At 36.5% G+C, this 16,784-nt stretch overlaps 1 protein-coding gene across 1 annotated transcript in view; it reads right to left on the minus strand.

Moving 5' to 3' along the window:
* Positions 1–4,565: 4,565 nt before the first annotated feature.
* The window catches only part of LOC107087917 (protocadherin Fat 3-like), a 107,481-nt gene continuing 95,262 nt past the window's right edge, over positions 4,566–16,784 (minus strand). Inside the window, exons 49-51 of the mRNA XM_015379758.1 lie at positions 15,586–15,645; positions 15,260–15,298; positions 4,566–6,108 (exon numbers count right to left, since the gene is read on the minus strand). Coding sequence (XP_015235244.1) covers positions 5,381–6,108; positions 15,260–15,298; positions 15,586–15,645 — 827 coding nt within the window. The 3' untranslated portion in view covers positions 4,566–5,380. The remainder of the gene's footprint in view (positions 6,109–15,259; positions 15,299–15,585; positions 15,646–16,784) is intronic.

The following is a 16,784-nucleotide window of genomic DNA, read 5'->3' on the forward strand; positions in this document are numbered from 1 at the left end:
TTCATTTATTTTGTTTGTTGATTCATATTCTTTGTTCCCTATGTTGTATTTCATGAAGGTTGGAGCCAATGGTCTGATATGTCTCAAGCTTGTTGTTACAGCATATCACTGGTGGGGAAAAAAATGAATGGTACAAATACATCTAAATTCCTCCGTTAACAAAAGATGAAAAAAGAAAACAAAAAAACAAGCGCCTAACATTTAACAGTTCTAATCATAGAAGCATGATTCAATCATTGAACTGGGTCAACTTGGGAATACATTTACGAGAATAAAGGATATTACACAATAAGCTGGACGCATTTATTCAAGTCAGTAAACAAATTTGCTCTAAAGGAAAACAAAAACGACACAACCCAGAAACGATTATCCTGCTATCTGCACAGCTGTCAACATTTTATACAACCAAAGCAATTTAATATGTGAGCATAGCAGCCCTATAAAATGAACTCAGGTGTTCTTAAAATGATTTAACTTTGTTTGATCAACTCCAAGGTAAATGCATTTTAAAGCAATGTTCTTAATTTGCATGCCATCCACATTATTAACAAGCTTAAGCTTTATAAGGCATATATATGCCAGATTCTGGTGGGGAGGAGAAAGAACAAGATATAAGAGTTATGACAAGGTCGACCTAAAAGGATTAAATATTTTATGGGAATTATTTATCCGATGCAGTCTTCTTTGAAAATATGATTGCAAAACTATTTTAGAACACAAGGCACTTATTCACCCTTAGGACAAATATCCTTTTTATCCTTTTAATAAAGTACAAATTTGCTTGATTGGAGCAAGTTCAGGTCCTCATAGCGTACATCCAGTACATAATAATGTGCTTTATCAGTGACCTGAAATAACTTAAAATCCATTAGGCATTAAAGGAAGTTTACAAGATGAGTGAGCTGCTCTGGATTGCAGTAAAAAGGGACAGAGAGGCTATATTTCAGACTTACTATTGCTTATTTCTTCCAGAGTATGTAGACATTCAGAGCAGGTGAACTGGAAACTGTAAAGTGCCCACAGGTTGGAATGTGTTTGTTCACGTGTTAGTCTGACCTGTCTGGGATGTTCTCTAGCCCGTTGCCTCGTGGGAAGCTGGGACTCGCTTCAGGAGCCCTCTGACAAGGTGGACCGGAATAAGAATGAGTAACTGGAATGCATGGATGGATTGATAGCCTTCACACTGAGAGACATGGCTGCATTCGTTGACACTGAGACGGATAATGACTGTGTTAAGATGGGTCGTAGGACACGTGTCCATTAGTGGCTGATGTCAGAGCACTTTCCCAGAGAGTCCTTGGGGAGAATACCTTTCAATTTTACATTCTCTGCATTTTTTCAGCAAATGAATTCAGTAAAAAAAGTGTGCCCTTGAATTTTATTACATGCAGTCAAATGTGGAAGATTTGCATTAACACCTTTCACCTTGTGTGTAGTTTGCTGTTCATATCCCTTAGTGACATGCAAACATTTTCCTTGTCACAATATGTCTATCTATAAAGACCTGCACTTTGTTTCATATGAATCAGCTCAAGCAGGGGTCTTCTGTATTTTTTTCAGCTCAGTACCCGAGACAGAGCATAGACCCCTGTACTGTGGGTGGGAAAGCAGTGATGGGCAGTAGAGCCCGCTACATGTAGCGAAGCTATTAGTTTAACTATATTTTCCAGTAGCTTGACCGTAGCGTTGCTGCTTTATTTATCAAGTAACTTTCCATGAGTGACGTTATTGTTTTTATCAAGTAGCGACGTAGTGTCCACAAACGCTACAAAATCCAGGGCAAAACTAAGTAATTATTCTATTCTGCCTCTTCTGTCTGTGTCTACGAAACATGCGCATGCGTACTGCAGTGGAACTCAAAGAATGACACACACAGAAACACGCAGACACACAGAGCCACACACAGGATCGCTACCACACCGTGGCCTTATCTTCAGAAATTTTGAAACTTGTTGAATCCTCTGATAAAAAGTACGTGTTCAGATGTTTTAAGGCTTATTTGCACAGATAAGATTTTTTAGGTATGGAGGAACAGCTCTCCCATGTATAAAAATAAATAAATGCTCAATAAATAAATAAGCATTCAATTAATTACCCCCCAAAATACAATGAATAAATATGTAGGTAGAAATAAAATTATACAGTGAGACATAAATGTATATATATCTCTTAATTAGCTTCTTTACTTTTTCACCTTTTTTGTAAACAGTTTCATTTGTTACTTGAATCGACTGTTTAATTGAGGTCTAAAGAAGTTTTCTCTTAGGGAGACCCTAAAGAAATAAGGGTTTTGTTTTCCCTAGAGATGTCCATTGAATGTAAACTCATAGCCATGTCTCGATGTGTAGAACACTACACAGTACCTTCAATTTAGTTCTAATAACAGCAGATTGTTTATTTTTTGTCTACTAGTAATTACTTTAGTTTATTTTAATATGCTAATCATAAAGCAATGTTTACACTGTGTTATGTCATTGGCTGATCTTTAATAAATATTTTAACCAGTGTATCAGACTCATTTTGAATTGATATTAGGTTGGTACAACGTTAAGTAGCTTCTGATGTAGTTAAGCTACTTTTAACACATTAGTGTAACTTAGATTGCTATAATTCTTTAGGTGGTAGCTTTTGTGTAGTGAAGGTTAATTTATTGTTTATAGCTTAGCTCACTACACTGGACAAGTAGCTTGCCCAACACTGAGTCAAAGATATACCCTGATAAGCTCAGAGGGTTTAATCCTAATGGCCTTAAAATATACAACAAAATAAATAAAAAATACCACCACAGTTTTCTGGTCCTGATACAAACATTAACCTGTGTTGACCACACTATGCCTGATTATTTGGTGTTAAAAAGAAGTTAATTTACGGTATTTATTTTTTCCCATGCCTTGCTTGGCCTGTCAATGGGCCCTCTGGGCATAAGGGGTCTGCAGGTCCCCAGTCATGTGCCCATTCTAAGCAGATGTGGGTTGTCAGGGCCTTCAAGGCCTTCACTGATGGCCTAAAATAAACCTTTCAACTCTTACCTACATTCACAACCTAAACCTTTATTTTTCTTCTATCAAACTGTATAACTTTACTCCAAACAATCCATTCTCTTAATATTGAAGCATTTCTTTTATGTGGTTGCTACAGTTATGTCAAATCACATTTGAGCCTCAGCGCATTGCCTTGTGATGAACGGTTTGTAATGAAACTGAAATCTCGATTGCAATGTAGATTATAGTTGACCATAAAGTTGACTGATTGATTGCTATGTCAATCAAATATGCCCAAGGCCTTCAGAATCAGCAGTGCTGCACCATGTTAACTAAACAGTATTAGTGAGGAATGTTTTCTTCAACCAATCAGATTTCAGATTTCCCCCACCCTAATGTCACCATTTTCTGTCCTCTGATTGGTGTGTTAGAGCAAAAATGTTTACAGGCAAGTTAAGCTAGTGACAATCTGCATTCTAGATGAAATACTAAGACTTCCTGCATAAAGACAGAAGGACGGATTTTGTTTATAAATAATCAGCATCAGTGGTGAGCGTGATATATAGTTAATTTGACATGTTTTATGCACTATTTTATCTGGTAATTAGATGCATATTAAATCTGAATGGCTACTGATTATGTAAATGTTGCGGAGCTGTGGTTATAGAGTAGAGGATTGCCATTATCTTAACTGGTCTTCTTGCTAATTGATCTCTGTATTCACCCTCACAATAATCTTCCTCTAAGTTATACCTGCATCTGATACATTTCATTCTGAATATTATAGGTGGTTTAAAATGTGAAAGTGGTGATATTAACCCCTTGACACCCATTGTTGAAAATATGCAGTAAACCCTTTGTATTACCAAGATAGCATCTGTATGTCTCATTCCTTTGTGTTTTTTATGTGATTAACCCGAACAGAACAGTAGTTGTGAAGTGAAATGAAAGTATGAAATGCTTTTACAGTTAGGTCCCTCTGACTAATCCACCTATCAATACAAAAAAACTGTCTGTGATTTGGGCTGTGTGTCCACCAACATTTTACATCCAGGGGACTAAAGTTTTTGTCTCATCATTCTTAGCAAAACACTTGTCATGCTACAAATAATAAATTTGATTACATGGTTGGTGTGAGGCATGGCTGTTGAGTCAATGAGTCGATGCAATCAGCTGGTTTTCCTTAGATAGAAAAGTTTGAACCAATCTGACTGTATGATCCAGTTGATCTGTCTCTGTAAAGTACCTTGAGAGGGCATGTGTTGTGAATTGGTGCCATGAAGAAAATTTGTTGAATTTAACTCAGGACTTTGATCTAAACCATTTTATTTAAGGTCTGACCATATGTTAAAGATCATTGTCCTAGTGGTAGATAAAAATCTCTTCCAATCTAACAAATTAGCAACTCCTGCCAGGTTTTTCTCTTGTATTTCTATAACTCCATCTTTCCATAAACTCTAGACTGTTTTGCTGCCCCTGCTGAAAGGAAAAGTCTCTTCACAGCATGGTACTGCCACAACGATTAGGCTTTGGCAACATACTGTACTTTATACTAATTACAGAAACAGACATTAAAAAGCAGTCGAAAGAGAGCATACATTTTCAAACATTGATGCAAAGCAAGGAAAGACAGCAGAACAAAATTATTGGTAGAAATTCAAAATACATGATGAACTATTTCCATGATGTGTGTTTTTCAAATAAGCTTTAAAAATGAGTAGTTATTAGAAAATATTCATAGAATAATTGAATTATCAAGCAAATATCCCTCCAGTATCAGCGTCAGTAATCTTAATAGCATCTCTCAGGCTGTGTGCAGGACGTGGGTGAACAGATCGCTCCAAAAAATCCCAAGCATGTGCCAGCGAAAATAATAAAAGCTATAAAAAAAGTGTTCACAAAGTAATTGTGTCACTTCGTGTGCCTGCATGTGTGGGATTCGACAGAAAAACAATGTAAGAAGCACACAATGACACATAGACATACTGTAGTTCGGTATCATCCAAAAAACAAAAAGAGAGAAACAGACAGGCTATGAATGCATTGCTTCACTGGCTCTAAATAATAAATGCAACAGCTTTGATTCACAGCCAATTGCGGCCGACTCTCACGCAGCACAGGTGAAGGCGTCAAGAGAACACATGAATTTTTCTCTGATTCCTGCAGCTTATCGGAGATCCAGGGGGATTGGTGGTGGATTAGTGCTTGTTTACACCAGGATAAGCATAATAGAGGCATGTGTGTTCTTCAAAAAAATCTTGTACAATTATTTTTAGATGCCCCTGGAGAGGTGTTGTATGAACTATAAATGCAAAGTAAAGTGAGGGATCATTGCCTCTCTGTTATTTATAAAGGATTAATAAATGCTTTAAATATTCTTTAATAGTCTGCCCAATTGCCTATTTGTACCCTTCCCAGCTTGTTGTGGGCTCAGATCCAGTGGAGGTTCTATTTGTCCGTATGGCTCTCCGAGCTCTGAGGGACACCAGGTTCAACAACCTTTCTAACTCATCCCCAGAGCCGGTCAGACCAGCAGGGCTGAGTCCTTCCTGATCCTCCTGTGATCCCCTCCATTGCTCCTCTTGTAAATCCCAGGCCCTCAAAGGGGGCAGGAGTTGAGCCGGGTGCAGGTTCAGGCCTGGAGGGCTTGACGGATATCCCTCATAGGCTCTTCGAGTTGGGGGTAGAGTGTCATAAAGAGTCTCTGAGTCTTCATTTGGCTCTGGATCATGGCTATCCTCTCTGTACTCCTCGTAAATAGGTGAAGAGTTTTCTTCGACACTGTCACAGCCTTGCAGCTGCAGATGTTCTCTATGGTGCACTGCCACATTCCTGCCTCTCGTCTCTGGTTTCTTCCCATCCCCTTCATGCCTCCTCCTTTCCCACTCGCCAGACTGGTTTCTCTCCCACTGGAAGGTCCTCCTCCTGTTCTCCTGGTCCCACTCCTGGCCTCTGTCATCACTACAGCTCATCATCGTGGAGTCAAGCTGCAGGGAATGTGTGCTGCCTCCACGCCTGATGTTCTGCTGGGCATCACCAAGGTTAAGACGCGATCCCACCTCTGTTGGTTGCAGCCGCGACGGTGACAGCCAGCTCAAACTTTGAAAGGAAGTCTCCCACCGGTATGCTGAAAAAAGAAAAGGAAGAAAAATGCATCTATAGGTTGTTTGGAAGCCTTTTACAGACAAGAAGTATTATTTTAATGAGCAGCTCAAGTATTCAAGTTCACACGCTGCGTTTTGAGCCCACGGCTCCACTGCATGAAAACTAATGATGCTAAACTGCTTTAGGCATGAAGACCTTACTTTAAACAACCTCTTTCACTGTCTTTTGGATAGTGTGAGAAGGAATGACATGATCGGTTTAATAGGTTTCACATCAGTAAAAATTAGCTACGCTTTGGAAACCATTTTATAATCCTGACAACAGGAGGTGGAGTGAGGTGAGCCAAGCAATAAACTGCAATGCTTTGCAAATGCATTCATGCATCCTTTTTTTTCCTTACATCTTGTCCTGTTGTTAGCACAGGATTCATTGTAACCTAATAGGATTTTATGTCTTAGATCAAGAAAAAGCAATGCTTAATTGCAAAGTGAAAGGAAGATTATACATGCTTGATAGAATCTAAAAGTGTGGCAATCATTTATTTTTTTTTAAGTTTTGCAGTCAGTTTCACAATGGATATAAGTCTGCATTTTAACAAGGCTATTTTAATGTTTTACGGTATGTGTACAACTAATATTTGTCCGATTGACAGATTAGCTCTGCATTACCTCTAGAGTTACCATCGGCCTCCCTAAGAAAATTTACTGATTTTTCTTTCCTAAAGATTTTATAAAACAAACCATACTTTTTTCTTTCACTTACCAACTATGAACTTTGCATTATTCTAATACTATTAACTATTTTAACCAAGTCTATCATATTTAATACATGTTTTTGTAAAACCTGTGCATCTTCAGTGTGATATTTCTGTTCATGAAAGCCCAGAATTTGACAATCAAACATATGTAGTGAACAGAACATCTTTAGTAGATTATACAAAAATGCTTTATGTATGACGAAAGATGCGAATAAAGGATCTTATTTAACAAAAATTCTGCATTTTTTTTCTCCTTTTTTATTTGTCAGGATATTTAATGACAACTCTAGTTTGAAAAAAAAAATTGAATTTTCTGAAAATAATTTCATGTTCCATGCTGCAAAGGCTTAATATAGTCAAACTAAAGTTTTGGTTTTCTCCCTGTTAAAATGTACCTAAGTTGACTGATAACAGATATTTTATTAAAAATTTTTTTGTTTTTGTTATTTTAATTACAGATTTCTTTTAATTATATATTTTAATTCCTCTGAAATCTGAGCTCGCTTCATCCAATGGTGTTGGACTTAATTCTATTCCAGTCCAATTTCTGTTGCAAAAGGTTTTTATTATTTGACTGGTAATGAATATTAACCTTCATGCTTCATGTTCGTTGTAACCTAGCCTCTTAGACAAGACCGAGAGAATTCCCCATACGTTGTCAGATAGGAGGAGAAGACCCTAATATTAATTGTTGTTTTGAAACATTAATTATTGCATGTTTATAGCTCTATATCTCTGTTTATCCTCTTCAGTACATTTGTGCTGGAAAGTTTACATACCCTCCCACTAACATTATGATAAATCCACACCAGGAATCCAAATAACACAAAACTAAAAGAAGTAATAATAAATAAAAATGTACTTAATGATGATTTATTATAATAAAATAATGATTTTGAATTTTTGTTTTAAAAAAAATCTAAAAAATATACTGTCCCAGACAAATTAAAGCACCTTGCTCATGAACACATGAACCAACATACAACAGGTGCAAAAGTCTGATTGAACATTTACTAAACATTACAGGAAACATCTGATTTCAGAGATGGACTCAAAATATTGCTCGACAAAACTTTAGTTCCGAAGCTCCATCGCGCATGTTTACTTCTTTTACACTATTTATTAATATAAACATTTGTATGTATTTATATATATTCAAAATCAATTTCAGATTTTTCATTATTATCATAATTTTTCATGTATCATTACCTTTGTCAATTTCAATTTATTTTAATGACCATTGTTTTCTGTCTTTAGTGGAAGGTTATGTAAACTTTCAAGTATAACTGTAATTTCAGTACTATATAGTAATTTTCTTAACCATTTAATTAGCCTGCCTGGAAATTTCAGCTGTGTTTACCTCAAATCAGAATATTTATATATGGACAAATAGGAATGAGTCAATAAAATGCAACATTTCGAAATCTTGCCCTTCATGGAAATAAGTTATTCAGATAGAACAACAACAGGAAAGCACAACTCCCTACAAACTACGGCATGCAGGTTGCATAATTCATGATTTGGCTAATGAGCTGTGAGTGAAAAGGTATCATATCGATGAAGTGAAGGGAGCCAGAGGGGTCAGTCTCTGTGTGGGATAACGTGTTCACTTCATTAGTGTCCTGGAGAGTGCCAGCTCCTGGGGTGCTGTGCAAGACACACACGGACAAGAGGTGTTTACTAGACTCCCATGCCAACAAACCAGAAAACATTCGGGACTTTTTCGTTTCTCTGCATGCCACGCTGCTGGAATATCTAGGTTTCTGCTTGGAATATCTTTGAATAAAAGGGGAATAAATAAATAAATGCATACTCTTACAGTCCACAGTGTACTGTTTGATGAATTCTACACAAATCTCATCCTTGCTCTGCAGGTGGTTCCTTGCTATTGGTGAAATGGAAACAAAAACAAAAAGATCTCATCGGACAGAAACACTTGATGCAAGTCTCAAAAAAAAAAACCTACAGTAAACAAGGAAAAAAAAACATGGTGCAGTACAATAAAGAAATGCATGAAAATTGGAACATATCATAAATATAAATTGGCAAAATCCACAACAGGTGTAAATTAGGACTGCAGATAATCATTTTACGAAATCATTTATCAAAATCTTTTTTATTTATCAATCAATCAATAAAAGATTCTTTCAGTCACTATTCCTCAATGTGGAAATGTTTTGAGCTCAAAAAAGATTTTAAAGGAATTCCAAAGGGCAATGCATGAAAATAGCAAGGTAGGAACATGGTTGTGTTACAGCAGTTTTCTATTGTTCCTTATGGTTAAGCTTGGTGATAGTGGTTGCTTATTTTTAGACTGTGAAATAGATCATGCTTTCCCTTTAAAAACAAATAATTTCAATAAAAATTAAATAATTGAAATAAATTGTTTAAACTATATAGTGGCTTTTCATGAACAAATGATAGAAAAAGTAAGCAAGTGAGAAGTGATTAGATCAAAAGTACAAACATATCATCTACATATCTGGCATAAAAGTCAAATGCACCATTAAGAAGGTTTGCCCTATTCTCTGTTGCAGGAAAACTACTCAACATATGGCACTTTAAATCTGTTTTATAAATGTTATTAAGGTTAGTATTTTCCAGCAGTATCTTGTTTCATAAACAGCCGTGTAATACTTTATTTATTTGTATTCATCCCTGAGTATAAGAAAGAAAACTGCCAAAAGATGCAGCGACTACTCGAGGGAAGTCCACCTTCTGTTTTTACTGCAGCAGTGTGAGCTGTAACTCTGTAGTATATAAACAGATGATTTACTCTAATAACAATCTAAGTAAATATATTAAAAACAAAGGTAAAATATTTAATGTAGTTATACCAGCCTTTAATAGGAAATGTTAGATGTTTAGATGTGACACAAGATCAAGCCATTATGCAGTAAATGGAAAAAAATCTGATACGTGAATTCAAATCACTGTGCAGAGAAAAAATGGAATTTTTGAATCACTAAGATTTTGAAAACTTTAAAACCTGCCCTGATAAGTGATGTAGAATCTTATTATTATTATTTTTATATACCTTTTACCTAAAATGCTGGATAGGGTTAGGGTCTTATATTTTGGATAAGAAATGTATGACCACTGAAAGTTTTTCAAAGTTTATAGTTTGATCAATATTTTTGTAAAAAAAAAAAAAAAAAAAAAAAAAAAAAACATTTACTGAGCAATGTGCGAACTCTATGAAAAAACATGGGCATGTTTCAGTTTGGGTTTCATTCCATATTCAGTCTTATATTACATTTCCTCAGTCGTTCATAAAATACATTCAAATTCCATTTAATCCTTGGTTTTACAATTCTTTTTCATTTTATGTATAGTTTTGTGCTGTACTGTGGAACATACTTCCCTTTTCAGCACTGGCCTTTGTAAAAAGCATTTTTTTTCATCAGACGGTTATCAATAAGAGTGACCACTTACAACACTCTTCTATACTGACAATTTTGGTGCATGAATTACCTGAAAAATCGAAATCTGTGATGGAAAAAGGCAACTTCAGGACAAACATAATAACACATTTGTTATATGTAAATTTGCAAAACCTTATATGCTGTCATGTGTAGCTCCTCTGGGCTTAGACATGTTAGATTTATTGGGATTGTAAAGGCTGATGGCTTTATATCTAGCATAAATCTTTTGTAATTGTACCTGCATTGACGGCACTGTTACTCTTGTTATTCAGTAATTTCTAGGGTGTTTTCAACTGGTTCAGTTAATTAAAGCTAATTATGAGTTCAGTATATCCCCTTTTTAGTCTCTCTGACCTCTTTCATTTACTGTACAGCTAGTCAAAACTTCCTGAAATAATTAGCCTCTGTAACCATCTCATTGAGACTCAGAATTTGTTCTGCTTTTCTTTTATATACCATACAAGCTGAATAGTGAATTCTAATGAATAGGATTTAAAAAAACAACAACTAAAAATAACAAATGTCCTTCTTAGTTTCTTTTATTATCCGGAGCTGTAAGTCCTGTAGTGTAAGGGATAAAACTCGCTTTATATTTTCATTACTAAGTATTTGAGTGACGCAGATAAAAAATAATGAACATGTAGCTTCTTGCATGTGTGGTCTCATTTCATAGGCAGTCTTTATTGTATAATGCTTGGAGTTAAAGGCAACATTCCACTAGGTCAGATATTAAATGCTTTTTACAGTAGCCAAGGGAATAATGGAAACTAGGAAAAAACAGACTTTCTAAATACAAGACTATTAATACTAACTCTAAATCTGCAGCACAGGCAGCAGACGGAGACTTCATCTTACTCTGTAGGTGTGAAGCTTGTGTCTGTTTGTAGGGGCAACGCATTGTTAATTTGGAGAGAAAAGTGAGTGGTCAAGCTGTGACGGATGCCCTATTTAGAGTGAGAGTTTAAGCTTCGTTTTTCTACAATGCACTGTGCATATGTGAGCCAATATACTTGGCTCAAAGTGCCTTTAAGATCCCGAGAGACCATCTAAAAGGCTGAGGTGAAAGCTTTGCCTTGCTTAAAAGGATAATTAACAATTAAATAATGTATCCTGTGGAAAACATAAACTCATGTTTTTGTTTTGGGGTATAGATTTTATGCAAAAACATGGTGAGAGTAAATGATTCAATTTTGAGACAGGTAACAGTGTTCTGTTCTACTCTAGATATGAGCTATTCATCTACAATATGGTTTCAAATAACTCCACAGAAATAGTACTCCCAAAGCGTGAAGGCTTTTTTAGACAGACAATGCAACCCACCTGGAACAGGAAAAATTGCCAACAGCAGCTTGAGTAAAATAATAAATAGTCCAAGGTGGTTACCCGTCCCCAAATCCGCCTGAACATCTGTGGGATGCACCGGAGCTAAACCCAATACCACCCACCCACAGTCAAGATGCCTTGCCAACTGCTCCACTTCAGAAAGCACTGAAAATGCCAAGAAATCCCATCTACATGACAAGATGAGTTGAGCTGTTTCGTGAGATGAGAGGGAACCTTCAACGAGGAGGCTGGTGCTTTTTATTTTCAGTAGCCGATTGGAACAAAAGGCAGCAATAATGATATAGCTGTAATAGGATTTATTTTTTTAAGATCTAAAATGTATGGTTGCATCTAAGCAAATTTTAATATTCTGAAGCAGTTGGTCATTATACAAGATAAAGAAAAAATTGAGTTATAATACAGATATATTCTGTTATGGCCATAAAATGCCTGGAAAATAGTTCAACCTGAAAAACTCACAAAGAGGAAAGCAATTAGACGAGTTTTATTGAAACAAATTTTAAGGCTTTGCGGCTTAGGCCTCGGTGGGGTGCATTAACAATGAATTATACTTTGATTAAATGCATGAGCTCCTGAATAAGGAAAAGGATGAAGCCCCCAAGGCCTGAAACTGGTGGTTAAAATGAAGATGGAATGAAGATGGATGCCAACTGGAACAAGGCGCAGGTTCGTAAGAACCAGCATAATAAGCAAGCATAAAGCAACAGTGGAGAAGAAAAACTACCCTTGGGAAAACTCTCTGGCACAACCAGGCTAAACATGGCAGTCTTCTGGCACATCGGCTGGAGATGCTTTGTGAAAGCAGTCTGAGTCTAGGGAATTAAAGTATACAAAATTGCTAAAAGTACCAAATAAATGGGAGCAAAGTTACTTTTAAATGTAAAATATAAAGTTTCATGGTCACAGCTGCCAAAATATTTTGAAGACTTAAACCATTTTATTTTTGCTTGATGCTATGGTTTTTTTCCACACTTGAATATACTCCAAATTGTGAGACATCTTTTCCACAATCGCTGATAATCTGGGAACTATGCCAAATGTTGGTATCAATAAATTGTCTTTTTTATTTTAAGTCTATTGTCTACCCACCTGTCTGGCACAACATTTCAGAGCTATTCTTCCCTCCCTTTGCTGACACGCTTTATGGAGAAACCGATTTCTTTTTACAGCAGGAGCATGACCTGAGCAACTGCCAAAAGACACAATGTATTGTATTGCTGTGCTTGCTTGGCCTGCAGCTGGCCTGGGCTAACCCCTATAGTGAATCTATGGTGTATGGGCAAAGAAATGAGGGACATCAGACCTAACAAGGCAGAAAAGCTGAATGTTATTATTAAACTAGTCCTACTTGTTAACACCTCAGCAGAAGCACAGGCTCAATTTCTCCATGTATTCCAATTGATGAAGTAATTCATGCAAAAGCCTGAGTTAATATGCAGTAGAATAAGATGTAGGATATAAGTTACTATCTCAGTATATAAAATATAGTAGACTTTGTCAATTAGACAGCTGCAGCTGACCCCCTCTTTACTAAAACTAAGAAAACAGAGTACATCACTCCTGTCCCTGTATCTCTGAGAATAAAAGACTTATGATGGCTTTGAACCAAAACACACACATTTTTTTGTGTATCAATGGCCCAGAATTCTCAGTCCAGACTTCTCAGGTCCTTTAGATCAATTCAACTCTGCAGACTTATGCTAAGTTTACACCACACGTGACATCAGCAAAAAAGCACCTGCTGCTTAATTTTTTAAGCTGGTACACATTAAGGTCAGATACCCCTCAACAGCATCATTGATGGTCCTGAAGCTTGTCCCGTAAAGTGTGCACAGATGCATGTGATGCTTGTTTTGCTGCTCCTGCTTCTATGTCAGAGAGCGGCTTTGCTATATTTTCTGTGATCAGTGGGTAAGAAGTAGCTTTAATATGTTTTTAAGTAAGAAAGTCCATCTCAAAGCATTGGCTTGGCAGTCAGTTCATCAACATTATGATCCTGCCTTGAAATATTGTTTCGCTGTCGGAGGCATGCAGAACCCTACATACCGGCGATGCGCTGTCACTGAGAATCCAGCAACAGCTGCCTCAGTCGGTAGCCTCTTGGGGGTTTTTCCCCTGGTGTCCGTGGCGGCTAGAAGTAGATTTTAGCGTTTTTTAGGTATGTAGTACAAACTGCAGGCATCAGAATAATAAAATTGAACATATTTTGCCAGCAGGTTTTGACATTTTAAGTTAATTCAAGCATTAAACTGTTTCAAGGGAGTGATCATAGTGCTCTACATGAGCAGTACTGTGTCCATCTCCCTGCCAGCTTACAGATCAGCTTCTCTGGTTGGTTGATGTGGCACATCAAGCAGCAAAAGTAAAATTTTTCCAATTCCAGCGTCTTGTGAAGCGCTGCTTGTGAAGGGTACAGTAGCACGCGCCTCGGATGCTCAGAAGCTCATGAGGCGCTGCTTCAGCTGCTCAGATGCATCAATATGCGCTGCTCCTGCTGCTCTAGACGCGCTGCAGTATCTTTATGATGCGCCTTGGTGCTCGTCAACCATAGACTTTGCATGTAAACCAGCTGTTTCTGCTGCTCAGAGCACCTCCATTTTCAATGTAGAATTAGAACAGAACCAAATGGAAAAATTTAAAGTGCTGAAACCTTAAGATCCTTTAAATATTCCTTGTCACGTACCGTGATCTGACCAGTTTCTTCCCCAGTAGCTCACTCGTTGTATACTTGCCGAAGCTGGCAAGTTGATGGATGCAGTAATAAGCACTGCCATTAGATTGCAACGTCCTGCAATAATATTTATGTCTACCAGTTGCGATTAGTGCAAAATGTATTGTTTAGGTTAAGAAGGACAAAGTAAAGTCTATCAGGACAGGCGATTGGTGTAGATACTGGTTTATTTCAACATTAATACATGGTTTTCGGTGATTTTGGTATAGATATAGTACACGATGAGGCCACTTTAACTCAAGGTTAAAAACCTTTTTGTTTCCTCTGACTATTCTATAGATAATTCAGAAACATCATAATTTCAAGTTTGTAGCCTAGCTTTTCTTTTTCTGCATAATTATGCCACCACAATATCTCATTCTCAGCCTGATTTTCTTTTCTTATGTCATTTTTTTGTAAAGCAATTTGAATTGCCTTTTTAAAGAAAATTGCTACGAAAATGAGAGCAGCTTTCTAAGAACCCTGACATTTTTATAGATAGTTTCTAATAAGGTCTAATTTTGGGGTTTCATTAGCTGTGTACCATAATTATCCTCAAATAAAGTAAAAATCATAAAATACATCACTGTGTTTGATAAAGCTTTATATAAGATTCACCATTTGTATTGAAATATTCATATTATGTCTCTAAATATATTCTAATTTAATAAAATCCTCTAGAACCATAAATTAAAACACATCTAGTTGTTAGTTTGATTACTATTGCCCCTGATACATTAAAACGTCAAGCAACCAAAATATATCTATAAATTGGCATGAACTAAATCTGCTAATCTGTCATGTATTCGGTGCAACAAATACGTTCATAGAATGTAAAGAATACAATAGGTTTGGTTTAGGATAAAGGTTCAGTGAGGGTAGACGGAGGGATGGGTTTTTAATAAGATGTTTTTCAGCTGCTTTGCATCTCACTCACCCGGGCTGTTCCACTGCTGTTCTTTGTCCATGTTTGACACTTCAAAGGGAGAGAGAAAGCCAAAGTCAGAGGAAGCCAGAGACAAACAACACAGGAACCAAAGAGGGAAAATTGAAGTAGAGAGAGACGCAGTGTCAGAAACTGACAGAAATATTGAAAATCTAAGCAGGATGTTTTATTCTTAATAAGAACGGGGATTCAAGTGCACAGGCTGGGCTGCTTTTAGCACACTGTATCTTTTTGCGTTTTCTGCTGAACAAAGAGTTTGGCATCAAAACAGAGACACAAAAGAGAAAGAAGAGTTAACAGAAGATGTACTTTCATACCTTCACTTTCAATATCATCAACAGCATCATTGACTAGCCGTATGACAGTGACTATGGATGCTAGAAGGGAAACAGAAAGAGAAAAACAGAAGGACAGGCAACCTCAGTGCATTATTGATTATGTGCCACTGTAATATAGAAAAATATATTTTAAGCTGCGGCACACATGTTGAAAACACACACACACACACACACACATATATATTGTTGTTGTTTATGTTACGTTTTAGGTCTGTATTTTTGTATGTTTTGATATAGGGAAAAATTCAGTTTTGAGCCATGCTATGAATTTACTGTAGGTTAAGTTTAGGAATATACTGGTTAGGGTAAATGTCAGGTGTAGCAATAAATGTAATACTTACAATAGATCTAAGTCAATGTTAAGTCTTCATATGGCTAGAAATACACACCTGTGTGCGTGTGTGTTTTTGCCTTTGGGTGTTGGGAAAACAAGGTTTTTTTTAACACAGTTACACCACTTAGACAAGAAAAACAACATCGTCAACACCTGGTTCTCCTTTCTAAAAAAACAGAACATCAGTTAGATGCACATAAGTATGATCAATACTGTGCCTGACTTATACTAACCTATACCTGGCTAATTAAATGCACAAGTTAATAAATTAAATGGAGGAGACAAAACAGATAATTATAGTATTTTAATGCAGTATAGTTAGGATGCAACTCATGAAACATAATTTTATTTTACTGAAACCATTTCAAATCATTGCTAGTTGTCAAGAGCTGTTAAAGTGTGAATTGTAAATGTGATTTCTTGAGTAAACTTGCAAAATCAAATGTTACTATTTTAAGAGGTTTGCTGCAGGCCGTTCTCATCCCAGCTCTTTGTGTGATTTAAGCTTCTACCGAACAGAATTTGCTCACATGAGAAAAATGTCATTGTGGACATAAAAAAAAAAAAATCTCTATCTTTGATTGTCTTTAACATCAATCAGGTGAAATTTATGCAGGCAGTTTATGAAGCTAGAGCAAGAAGAGGAAAATATAGGTTAGACGTCTACAAGGGAGCACTGACAAGCAACAGTCAGAATCTGTATGACAATATCTAAAAATCTGCTTTTGCACAATCTAGCTTTTTATGGTCCATTGTAATCATTACCCAGAATTCAAGTTGAGCTTTTTAAAATATGGCAGAAAAGGAGTAAATGACCCTTCATCGCTTGAGATGCTGGTTTGGG

This window comes from Cyprinodon variegatus, unplaced genomic scaffold (assembly GCF_000732505.1).
Source record: "Cyprinodon variegatus isolate N-32 unplaced genomic scaffold, C_variegatus-1.0 Scaffold199, whole genome shotgun sequence".
Lineage (NCBI taxonomy): Eukaryota > Metazoa > Chordata > Actinopteri > Cyprinodontiformes > Cyprinodontidae > Cyprinodon > Cyprinodon variegatus.